Genomic DNA, 13,104 nt, shown 5'->3' with positions numbered 1-13,104 from the left:
ACTCTTTCCAAAGTAAAAAAGGCTCAGAGTCAAAGCCGGCCGGCTAGCCATAGGCAACTGAAAGCAAGGGCTACCGGAATCCCCAGGTCTACCCCTAAAACAGAGATTTCCCGGTTCCCCAGATTTTGTTTTCCTCCACTCCAATCCACGCCCATTCATCTTTCCCCGCCTAGCTGAGCTCCCAGCTCCTCCTCCTGCAGGCTTCAGAAGGTGATCAGCTCGGACAAACAACCGCCTGGGAAGTCTGGAGAGGGTGGGGGGTGGGGGTGGGGGTCAACATTAAACAAAGGCAGGAGACAAGAGCATAAGCCACACATGCTTCCCTTCCCCCTTTCCTAAACTAGAAGTGCTCCTTCTTTTTCTAATCTCTAGTTCTCCCCGATCTGTCCTAAACATTTGTCTTATTCTAACTTGTATTAATCTGAGTGGTCTCTAGCTCTCTACTAGGTTGACTGTAAGCTCTCCTAGGGCAGGGAATGTTGTTTTTCATTTTTTGTTTTCGCACTCCCTAGGCCTAGTGAGTTGCGACTACTTAATCTTATTTGCTAAACTGAATCGAAGAAATGGGGAGTCTGGGAAGGGGAAATTTAGCATGGAAGAAAAGACAAGGAAACCAGAGATAAGGGGAGAGGGAGGGAAGGAAAGGGGTTTGGGGGTAAGTGGTGGCAAGAAGGGAAAGAGAAGATGAGGAATGCAAAAGGTGCAGAATGAAAAAGAAAATAAAACAGAAGGAAACAGTTAACTAGCACCTTAGGCCTCTCACAGTTCCATATTCCCCTTTATCTTACCTAAAGATCGAAGCCCCACCTGAGTGAAGAGAAAACAAATGGCCAGGAAGTTACAAAGGATTTTTCACAAATGCAAAACTTACTTAGCTTTATGAGCTGCAGTCTGGCCCCTGACTGATATGATTCATGTTTGTATCATGATAAGCAAAATATATCTTAACTGAACAACTGAAAGCAGGCCTAAAGCAGGCATTACTGAAGGAAATGTGCCCCAATTTTGTTTTGATAGCCCAGTATTCACACCAGCCCTTACACTGCCCAATCCCCATATTCCCATCTCACTAATAAATACTGAGGAATTATACACACACACACACACACACACATGCACACACACACACACCTTATTCTGTGATTATTAGGATTTGATTTTCCCAAAGTATTATTTTTCCTGAAAAGACATGAATGCCAATTTTAACAAGAATATCTCCTCTAAAGGAAGGGTCACAATAGAAATTAACAGACTCGCCTTGAACTGGAAGATTAAGGCAAAGAAGCAATATTTTATGAATGAATATACTTATGGTAATCCTTTCCACCTGAGGTGAACCCATTTCTCCTTGGGAAAAATATTACTAAAGATCTACTTTCTTGCTCACTTTGGCTCAATTATAGAGCAGCTAGGAATAAATATGATGAAACAACATTTTTTTTTACTTCTGTCTACTCTACCAGTGATTCATACTCCAAGGAATCTAATTTCAAAGAAACAAGACAGTTCTTCATTGATAAATTTAATTCCAAATATTTACACCCAACACATCATAGCCCATCTGGGTCAAGCAAACACACTAAAGATAAACAAGTAAGCATCATTCTGCTGACGCATCCTAGAATATAAACTTGATTTGATGTCATTGCCCTTCTGTCAATATATTTTTATACACCTAAGACAAAACAATGATTGATATGGGTCAAACATCTAAAGCTACTGGAATCAAGGAAATTGTCCCTATAGAAATTAAGTGACTTGACTGAAAGGTCAGTACAAAAATCAATATTTTATGAATGAATACATACACTTAAGAAAGCAAACACTTTAAAAAAAACCTCATCTTTGAAACAGGATAAGAATCACAAGATAACTAGTTCACTAGAATAAATTGTTTCCAAATGGTGAAAACTTCTTAGTAGCCAACTCATCACATTATGGGCAAAAGTATTCCACAGCTCAACCTATGGCTATGACCACCAGCCAGGCAACAAGCTCCATGTAAGGGAAAAGGGTAGGCAACAGCAACTATGTTCATCCTTAACACAACCTTAGCCAAAACATTTACTGTTGAAATATCTATTCTCAAGCTTACAGATCAACAGCCACTATACAGAAGATGGCATATAGTTTATTCATGCTCTAGGTTAAAAAAATTTTTTTTTAATTCCCCATGTTTCCTGCCTTACTTCTCCTTCCTTTCAAACACCACAAACAGAAATAGCTTAAGTAATTTTAAATAAACCGGACAGTAACCCCCAACAGATATTTCGGTGTCAGCACAGACATTTCCAAAAGCAGACTACTGTAATACAGACACACTGTAATGAACCTCCATAACTCTTCACTAATAATGGGTCCCAGTTGCATGCAGAGGATTACTGCATATCCTGTCTGAAAAACAGTCATGCCTAAGAGATGATGTGTCTACGTGTGAATAATATTGTCGGAATATTGATTCAGGAACAAAGAGAGATCTTATTTCTTTACCCATTATTTCTTCATTCTTAATATTTTTTTAAAGCTAGATTAGGATTCAGTGACGAAATCTTTTAAGGGCATTTTGAATATGGCTTCCCATTTCTATTTATGATGCCTTAGCTTTCTGAAATAACAGACCCCAAGTCCCCAAGTGGACAAGGCAACCTTCAGCTTAAGTTAAACCAGTCTCAGACGGAGTGTTAGCCACTTCTTTCAAACTCAAATAAATATTATTTTGTAGCAAGATTTCCACCCTCCTTCCTCTTCCCACCCCAACCCTGCGGGCCAATCTGTTGATTTTTTGTTTTGTTTTGTTTTTGTTCTTAAATACTGTTGCAATTACTAAAAAGAATAGACTAGGCTTCTTTCTCTCACACAAGCCTTAGAAATGGTACATGTAAATATCCATGTGTATATACATATTCACACATATGCTATATATTTGCACATGGAGATATCTATAGACCTAGAAACCTGTTATGTGTCACAGTGGCTAGTAATACTTATATGTCCCTTACCCAATCTCCTGACAAAACAATGACAGTGGTTTTTCCCCAGTGCAGTTTTGGACTCTCCTAGGGGCCAAGCTTTGTGGTATGTGTGTAGGGTGTGTGTGTGTGTGTGTGTGTGTGTGTGTGTGTGTGTGTGTGTGTGTGTGTGTGTGTGTGTGTGTCCCCATGTGTCCCTCTGATCCCTGGGCAGGCCCCACAAGGTGGAGGAGGGAAGAAGGAAGACAGGGAGGGAGGCAGCAATAGGGGACAAGTTTCTGCAGCCCACCTTTCTCACTGGGAAACTCACCTGCTGTGATTTTTCAGGAGGAGCTATGGAAGGTCCTCGGGCTGCTTCTGAAAGTTAATGCTAGCATAGGCGCTTAGATCCTCACTGGAGCAGCCGTTCCCACTGGCCGCACCATTGCCACACGGCTGATGAGAAGGTTGCAGCAGTGGGGGACACTCCTGGGGCCGGTGATTAAAATCCTTGACCAAATCCAGGTCGATATAGTTGAGTCCATTCTCTAAACCTGCTGCACCCCCACTCGTTTGGGATGGCTCCTTCCTGCTGGGGGGGGCCCCCAGATCCCCAGGCTTTAGCCAGACATTTTCAAAGGAGGCAGAACTGTGGCGTTTAACATCTTCACTGCTGGCACTGGCCCCAGAGCCACCTGCGCCACCGGCCCCAAAGGGCACTGCAACATTACTGCCCCGGGCAGCACTAGGAGTAGAGGAAAAGGTCTCTGAGCTGTGACGCCTCCGGCACCCTTGGGGGTCAGCCCGGATCACTTTGGCACTCTGGTTGCGGCTGGGACTGAGGTTCACGCGGGTAAAGGCGCTAATCCCTCCAGGTCCCTTTGGACCTCCTAACAGGGATGGGCGGCTAGCCAGCTCTGCCTGTCCTTGATGCTGGGGGAGAGAGGGGGAGGTGGTTGTAAAAGAGGGGGAAGGGGCAGTAGCTGCAGCGGCTGGGACGCTGGACTCTTCTGAAGCCCTGCTTGTTTGCATAACCACATAGCTGAGGGAGGCATCTGCACAGCCTGGACAGGGCCCACCCACCTGCATGGTCACGTAATCCTGGCTGTTTGGCACCACTCGGCTGGGCCTACACACACCACCCACCCCGGTGGGCAGGGGGCATGCTCTTCCAGCCTTCGCCACAAAACTTTCTTGACAGGCAGGCCTCCGGGGAGGTCTCAAGTCCATGTTCATATATTCCTCAGAGCCAGTCTCATCTTCTCTGGGGGCTGGCTGTCGCTGGGATGGGCACCTCACTGTGGGAGAGCAGAGAGGGATGGCTGAGCCATGGGAGTAGCCTGGCTGGTCTCCCACAAACTCAATGTTCACGTACTCTCCTGGGCTCTTGGGTTCTGGAGGAAGAAGAGGCTGCTGTGGCTGCTCCCGGGCTCTAGGTAAGGTGCTGGCCTTGGGGCCATCCAGAGACAGCCTCGTGGGCCGAGTTAGGCGGCTCCTGGTCTGTGCAACCATATCCATTTTCCGGGCCAGGTGCTGCTGCAGAGGCTGATGGTGGTGATGGCCATGTGCCCCTTCCTGTGCACCTCCACCTCCTCCCAGGCTGTCACTGCTAGCAGAAGAAGAGGAGTCCTCTGCAGCTGTGGCATAGAGCAGGCGGCCTGAGCTGACTGAGAGGCGCAGGTGATGATGCCGGACACCATCTTCAGGTTCCCCTCTACGCTGCTGCTGCTGCTGCTGCTGCTGCTGAAGCTGCTGCTGCTGAAGCTGCTGCTGCTGCTGCTGCTGTTGCTGAGTGTGTTTGAAGGATCTTGGCAAAGAGTAGTAGGAGTAGATGGCCTTGTTTTGTGGGTCATCTGGGCCATAGTAGCAGTCAGAGGGGCTGCTGGTAGCAGAGTCCCCAGCTGGGGACATGTTGATGTAATCACTGCTGCAAGGTAGTTTCACGTCACTGCTCTCCGAAGACAGCTTTGGGTGAACGTGGTGAGGGTGATGGTGGCCACCAACCCCATTTGTCCATAACTTGCCATAGTTGTTCCCAGAAGCAGCGACGTTGCTGCTGCCAGATCCACCTGCGCTGTCAGGGGAACAGCTACCACTGGGAGACATCATCATGTAGCCATTGGGGTCTACCCTCTGGGAATGGCGGCGGCTGGGGTTGATGATCTGCTGTGGGGCAGACACGCTCTTGGGGCTCATAGGCATGTAATCTCCACCACTCTTTCGGCCACTGGGTACCGGGGCTACTCCAGGAGACATAGGCATGTAGCCATCATCTGTGTGTAGCACTGGCGTGTCCCCCCGGTGATGGTGGCCACCTCGCTCCTCTAATGGATGAATGTCCAGACATTCCTCGGGATACGAATGGGTGGGTACAAAGGCTGAGTGTCGGTACGCTTGCACTCGGCTCCCACTGCCAGCTGCTGAGCAGGGTGGGTAGGAAGGCATCATCTCTGTGTACTCCTCAATGGATGCTACAGAGGACTGCGAAGGTGTCTTCTGGTGGGAAATGGTAGGAGAAGTCCCTGCTGAGTGAGTTCTCTTGCGGAAACTCTTCTCTAGTTCTGCAGCAGTGGCTGCCTCATCTCCAACTGTAGCAGGACTTGGGCCAGCTCCCGGGGTGTACCGGTGCCCATTGCCACTTCTGGATAGGTTATAGTGGCCATTGGGGGCTGTCAAGTTAGGCGTGGTCTTGCCTCCCATGCAGATATAATTGCTCAGCTCTTCTTCACCCCTAGCTGGTGGGGTATGACCCAGGGAATCTGGGGTGACACTTCGGAAGGAACTTCGGAAGTCACAAGGGCTAGAGCCGTATTCATCAGAAGAGATGAAGCCCCCATCACTGGGTGAGCCAGATACTGAAGCACTAGACCTCCTAGGGAAGAGGCAGTCTGAAGTTGACCCATGACCACTGGTGCTGCTGGAAGATAAGCTGACAGGACTCGTGGCTGAAGGGGAACACCGGGAGGAGGGCATTGGGATGGAACGGCTGTGGTTGAGGGGTGGGTGCAACCGGGAGCTGCCCCGATGCCGGTGAGAATGGGTCCGATTGGTACTGGGACTCACAGGACTCCCATCCACTGAAGCCGGTCGGGACATGGTGCCTTCTCCGTCACTGGAGGCCCGGACACGGAAAGAACAGGGCTTCCCACCCACCACGCTGGCCGGGGAAGTGGCTGTGACGCTCTCAGTCCGGGATCTCCGGGTGAGCCCCACTTGGCTTGGTGGCGGGTTATTGAGGTGATGCCTGCGCAGAGGCACACTGATGGGGTTGGAGCAGTTCGAGGAGGACTGGCTCTTGCTGCGGGGCCGGAACTCCTCACTCATGGCCCGCATGGCTTCCAGGATGGTCTCATGCATATTCTGTGCAACCACGGAGTCATCCACTTGCATCCAGAACTCCCCAGGCCCAGTCACTGCAGAGCGCCCCACCTCAATAAAAAAGAAGTTTTCTGAGTGACCACACCTGCGAATGTTCATCAACTGGAGGACCACTGCGGCCGCCTCGGAGTTCAGCTTCACAAAGCTGATTGTCTTACTGGTCAGACAGAGCCGGTAGATGCCAATCAGGTTCTTTGTCTGCCCCAAGCCCTTAGGCTTCAGGATCACTTGCCAAACTTCCTTGAATGCTGGTCCTGGGGCCATTTCACCATAGCTACTGTCCTCACCGCCTTCTCCCAGGCCGGAGCTGCCGCTGCAGCTTCCCCCTCCTCCTCCTCCCACTCCAAAAGCTGCAGCCTCGTGGTGGGAATGGTGCAAGTGATGCCCCTTGGCCCGGTTGTGGAGCTGCAGGAGCGCCTGGTACCAGCTCTCCTGCTCTGACTCGCTGTCCGCGGCAATGGCAAAATGTTCATCCCGGGTGTAGAGGGCTACCAGGTGTTTGTTTTTGGAGTCAGCCCGCTTGTTGATGTTGAAACAGCTCTCCAGCGGGATAGAGCGCTTGGGGGCACCAGATTTGTGTCTCCACTTCTTTTCGTTCTCATAGTACTCCAGGCGGGCTGGACCCCCGGCCTCACTGGCCGCCCGCAGGACGAAGAAGCGTTTGTGCATGCTCTTGGGTTTGCGGAGGTAGCCCACCTTCCTCACGTCGGAGAAGCAGCCGTCCCCCTCCGGTGGGCTCGCCATGCTGCCGCTGCGGCTGCTGCTGGTGCCCCAGCCACCGAGCAAGGAACTAGGGGTGGGCAGAAATACAAGCGGGTGGGTGGGAGAGTGGGCACCTCCCCCAAACACAGCACATGCAAACAAGTCAGCCAGAGGAGAGGGGGGAAAACGGTTTAAAAAAAAAATACAACCTCCCCCTTGTCCTTGATCCAAATCTCTTTTGATTCTTCTCCCCCGCCGGAGCTCAGAAGAAAAGCAGCTGCTCGAGAAGTCAGAATCCCCAGCGAGAGAGTTTATGGGTGTTTCATGCCCTTGGGGGGTGAAAATCAGTCCTGGACGAGGCCAGTCCCAATCCATAGAGAGCAAAGTCTCCTCTCAGCCTCCGCTGGGAAGAAGCAAAGATGCATCTTTCATTGCATGGGCTGGATTCCTGCACAGGGAGGAGGAGCTGGGGGGCTGGAAAGGGAGGGGAGGGTCCCTGCTTTTCCCCTTTCTCTCTGTCTCTCCCTCTCCTGCACACACTCCTCGGGTTTCTGAGTCCTCCACTGGAAGCCGCGATTCCCGAGGCAAATTAAATATCCTTGGGCCGGGGGAGGCGTGTTGCCAAGTCCCAACGTTGCACTGGGCTCTCCCTCCTCCTACTCCCTTTCCCCCTCCTCTTCCTTCTTCTCCTCCCTCTCCTCCCACCCTCACCCTCCCACCGCCGCCACCAGCAGCCTGAGCCTTACCACCAGCGGCCCCACCCCCCACTCCTCCTCCTCTCCCCAGAAATACCGGGATCGGATCTCAGAGCCGGCCGCGGGGCTGCCCCCGCCGCCGCTCGTGCTGCCGCTGCCGCCGCCTGCTAGGGATCCCGGGGCCAGCCCCATCCGATCGAGGAGAAAGGGCCATTTGCACGCCAAACGCAGCCGGGCCGGGCAGGAGGTTGGGGCTCCCGCGGCGCCCTCGTTCCAATCGGCCGCCGGGGCGGCCCCCGAGGGCTTGCGAGGAGCTGGGGGGAGATTGGGGAGAGGAGTCCTAGGCAGAGTCGCCTTCTCCCTGCGAGGGAGGAGCCGGAGCAGTCCCTCCTCCCTCCTCCTTCCTTCCTCCTCCTCCTCCTCGGAGAGTTGCAGAACCCAAACAAGCGTCGGGGCCCGCCTGCGCGGGGGCCCCCCTGCCTCTGCCGCCGCGTCTCCCTCCCAGGACCGCGACACGTGACGGAGGGAGCTGCCACCGCCGCCGCCGCCGCCGAGAGGCTCCAGCCTAGGTTGCTACATTCCGATCCGACCCGCGCCCGCCCTCCTCCTCCTCCTCCTCCCCCTCCCCGCGCTGCGCTCAGGCAGCGCCCCGGAGCGGCGGCTCTGCCCGGGAGTGCACACTCAGACATACACAAACACACACACACACACACACACACACACACAGACGCACACAAAATAACGCGGCTGACTCCCCAGACCCAAACCTGGCCTGGCCCAACTGAGCATGCCCGGCTCCAGCCTGCCTTGTTTGTTTATTTCAGCTTTGACCTAGAAGGAGGCAGAGAGGAGGGGAGTGGTCCTGACGTGGGGCGTAGGTGCACTAACAGGCACCTCCCGCCCCCAGCTGCCCAGGAAACCAGTGATGAAAAACTGGGGGGACAGGAAGGAGGGGGGGAACGAGGGCAAGACCCCCACCAAGAACTAGGGAGCTGGAGACAGTTATTAGCCTGTTTCTCCTCGTGTCTAGCACCTAATAGGTGCTTCATAAATGTTTATTAAGTGACTGACAGTTCAGTCTCTTATCTCAAATGAGACAACTGTAAAGCACTTAACACCACGTCTGGCTCACAGTAAGGGCTTTATTAACGTTTATTGAGTGACTGACAGTTCAGTCTCATCTCAAATGAGATACCTGTAAAAGCACTAAGCACAGTGCCTGGCACATAGTAGGGGCTTCATTAATGTTTATTGAGTGACTGACAGATTGGTCTCTTACCTACATCTTTTCTCTCGAATGAGATAATAATTGTAAAGCACTTAGCACAGTGACTGGCACATAGTAAGCTCTCTATATATGTGAGCTGTTATTATGTATGCAGATCTTTACACTGTTGGTATATTTAAAAGAGGCTTTGTTTTTCAGGGAGATTGACACAGATTGGTCAAAGGAAGAGGTTGTTTGTTTTCAGGAGGGGGGGTTCTTAATTTTTTTTTTAAATGGCAAGGTTTTTAGGAGACATATTGCAGTCTATTCTGTATGCAGGTCCTAGGCGGATGCTAAAGGGTATGTATGGTGCAGTACCAAAGAGGGGGGACTCAGACGCCGACTCTTTAAAAAGAAGCAGTCTCACTCGGGATGGAGAAAAGAGAGGGAGGAAAGGGATAACAAAGATGAATAACAGTGGTGCAGTAAGATCAGCCATTTCACGGTGGGTTTGTAGGTGTGGGAAGGGCACTGGATGTGAATTCAGAGAAAACGGACCCTTTTTGGCACTCTGGTGAAATCTCAGAACAATGTTTTTAAATGGAAAAAATAAAATACACGAGGTTAAAAAAGAAACCGATTATATCAAAATACAGATATATAAAAAAAAATTTAAACCAAGTTCACAGACCCCAGGTTAGGAACCCTTGGAATAAATGATCTCTAAAGTCCCTTCCAGCTTAATCTGTGATCCTGTGATCTGAGTATGGGGAACAGGTGAGGATAACAATTACTTGCTCTCTTCCCCCGGGCCTTATACAATTTCTCCCTCTACCCGCCTCCTAGTCAAAATGATAGGCAGACACAGATGGTGAGGGTCTCCAAAGAAAGTTTGAGGTACCATTCATTGGTAATACTAACAGTGACAGGGTCTTTTTTTTAAGTCAAGTAAAGGGACTGCCAGTTAGCTGCAGCATAGACTTAATTAGACCAACATGAAAGGTTCAATCCTAGTATGTAGTCCAGTTAATGAATAGCCAAAAGGAAGAATTCAGCCCTGCAGCCGCTGATGCTGCGCAACCATAACACCAGGAAGCCATGTAATAAACGTGTGCCCTTAATCACAGGGGAAATGGGAAGAAAGATTATGGATGATTACAAACTCATTACTACTACTGTCTGTCATAAGCCGAGATCAGGAGCTCTGCTTGTCCAGACAGCCCTGTTGTAGCTGTTTACCTTCTCCGAGGTGTTTACCTTCTCCCTTATCACAAGTAAATGTGCCCCAGAATTTTTTTTTCCTTAAACTGACCTACCAACAAAATGTAGCCCCTGCCCACCCACGTCACCTGAAGGAGCAGATAAAATGATGTCCATCAATAAAGGGCAAAGTGGAAAGCAAAGCCTGACTAATGCTTCGTCTCCGTCCTCCTCCCCGCCACCCCCTCCCCATCACTGCGCTCTCCTGCAGTACTTTTTTAGGTTCCAGCCCTAGTATTGATCTGCACTGCTCCTTCCTCTCACTCAAGCTTTCCTGAAATGTGGGATGCTCCACACTGCAACTCTACTATGACTCCAACCGAAGGGCTGAGCATGCTCAATAGCTAAAGGCAGGGAACGGGGGGGGGGTAGATTTAAAAAAAAAAAAACATCCAAAAACCCGTCTGAAAGTAGGAAGCCTTCCCTGAACACATGGACTTCTGCTTTGGGAAGCCTGCTGATTGGTGGGGTTGCTTGTCCTTCAACACACCGCAAAGTGGGGAGGTGGGGAGAAGGGATGAGGGTTCCAAGGTAGGTTGCAATGCATAGTAAAAAAAAAAAAAGAGGTAGACGCCATTCAGTGGTGTGTTATTTATAAACTGGGGGGCTGTGAATCTCTGCAGTGTGGCAGCTCAAATCTGGTGACTCGTATTCTCTCCCTTCCTCTTCCTTCCCCTTCCCTCCCCTCCCAGCCCTCTCTCTTATCTAAACTCTATTAATCTGCAGCATGCAACACACACACACACACACACACACACACACACACACACACACACACACACACCACCGCCACAGCTTGGTAACACTGGCACACGTGCCCACATCATCAAGACTAAATAAGAGATGTTTGTTAAAAGATGAAACACAGAGAGAGAGAGAGAGAGAGAGAGAGAGAGAGAGAGAGAGAGAGAGAGAGAGAGAGAGAGAGAGAGAGAGAGAGACCAGCAGTAACAGTTACTCAGTTCAATGGATTCGCAGAGCTGCTGGACTGGGGAATTGGGGAGGGAAGGCTATTGGGAGGAATTCTTCATCTAAGCAAGTCAAGTTGCAGAAAATGCCTGTTGGACCCGCTAATGATAACAAAAGGGATATTTTTAGTAGTATGATAATGTAGTCCAGGTAAAACCGAAGGGGGAGGGAAGCAGCACTAATTTTAGGTCTGGTTCGAATGTCCATAGTACCAGTCATTCAAATCTGATTTTTGTGTATTTTTTAAAAGTGAGATAACACTCCTGTAATGAAAATAAGGTCATAGTGATGCAGCATCCCCTTTCCTCTAAAAGAGGAAATGGAGGGCTTGATTTAATCTGTAAATATTCCGAGTTTGCAATCATGTGAAGTTGATCCAAAACAAGGTATGGTAGAAAGATGAATGGCTCTGGAGTAAGAGGACCCAGGTTCAAATCGTGCCTCTGAAGCGTTCTACGTCTGTGACTGAGTAAATTACTTAATCTCTTTGAACCCTAATGTTCCGATCGGTAAAATGAGATGGCTGCCTTTTAAGGTCCTTTCTCGTTCTAGGTCTCTAATCTAGTCCCTATAACCTACTCGTATTTTTTATAAGCTATGATCTGAATAAAGCCAGTCTTCCTTATAAATGTAACTACAGTGGCTAACAAATATTTTGCCGGTCCTTAAAACCATTAAAAATAATAATAATAAAAACCAAGTCGCTCTGCCAGATCCTATTCTGCACAAAAAACATGCTAGCAGATATGTTTCATAATGAATTATTGGTTGATCATTGATTATTTAAGCTACTAAACAAGAAACCTTTTCTTTCACATTTGAACATTTCATATAGGAGTGCTAATCTTAGAAGTAATTGAGATTTTAGCATTTAGTTTCCCCACCATTAAAAAAAATCAACTAAGTTCAACACAAATATCTAAGTTCAATATTTCTTACATTTTCTATTAGGTAGATATATAGATAATCAGATAGAAGAGAAGGGTGAGGGAGAAAGGGAGAGGGAGAGAGAAATTCTGGAAATACAAATCTACATTTACTGTGTATTGTACAGATCTGGAAATAAAATGCTTTTGTAGAATTTTATTACAGTGTTGTCAAGCAATTAAATACATTTTCCCCAGCCATTATATTCCGAATTAAATCTGTAGCTTACAAAAGTAAAATGTATACACAGGACAAGTGACCAGCCAATTACAAAAACATGAATTGCTCAATGCTGCCATCTATGGGAAATTAGATATAACATGATATTCTATTCAATAACTGGTAAATCATTTAATCCTGTCATTTTAAAGCTGAAGGCCAATCCAACCTTTAAAAAACCCATAGGTGAAGCAAATCATCATTAAGTCTTTCTTGCTGCTGGGTCCTTCTCTATATTGTATTCCAGTTCTTGCAACCAGTTACTTTTCCTCAAATATTAGGAACAAGCTGCCATTTTCTGTCTCCATCCTAATATCTAGGTCCATGTCTTATTCCTTTATGTCCAAATCCTTGCCTTTGGCACTGTAACCCATTCCTTAGTTCCTCTGGCGCTAAAGCACTCCCTTGTCTTTGCCAGTTCTATTAGAGACTATACCCCTGCCCCAAGCCGCAGCTTCTGTCACTGTTCCTCAGAAGTCTCTGGAGAACCTTCCAAGACCTTACTAATTGCCTGCCACCAGACTGCATTGGTCAGCAAATGGATGGAATGAATGAACGAATGAAGCATTTGTTAAATTCTTAATCTGTGCAAAGCTTTGTGCTTTGAGATCTTTAAAATCTGCTGCAGTGTTGGACCCGGGCATCTTGTGATGTCTACTCACTGTTGAGATCCTTTCAGATTACTCGTCCAACTTCTGCCCTTGCACTTTGGGTATCCCAGCTGACCCATACCATCACCCAAGCCACAGGCCTGACTATGTGGAGACTAGAGTCATGAAGGATAGAGCAGTCCTAGACT

At 48.8% G+C, this 13,104-nt stretch overlaps 1 protein-coding gene across 1 annotated transcript in view; it reads right to left on the bottom strand.

The window, feature by feature from the left end:
* The window catches only part of IRS1 (insulin receptor substrate 1), an 88,634-nt gene extending 80,946 nt beyond the window's left edge, over positions 1-7,688 (bottom strand). Inside the window, exon 1 of the mRNA XM_020975485.2 lies at positions 3,280-7,688. Coding sequence (XP_020831144.1) covers positions 3,303-7,403 — 4,101 coding nt within the window. The 5' untranslated portion in view covers positions 7,404-7,688 and the 3' untranslated portion in view covers positions 3,280-3,302. The remainder of the gene's footprint in view (positions 1-3,279) is intronic.
* Between the last annotated feature and the right edge of the window lie 5,416 nt (positions 7,689-13,104).

Source organism: Phascolarctos cinereus, unplaced genomic scaffold, assembly GCF_003287225.1.
Source record: "Phascolarctos cinereus isolate Bilbo 61053 unplaced genomic scaffold, phaCin_HiC Scaffold_7;HRSCAF=346, whole genome shotgun sequence".
NCBI lineage: Eukaryota > Metazoa > Chordata > Mammalia > Diprotodontia > Phascolarctidae > Phascolarctos > Phascolarctos cinereus.
This window is presented reverse-complemented; position numbering and strand designations above follow the sequence as displayed.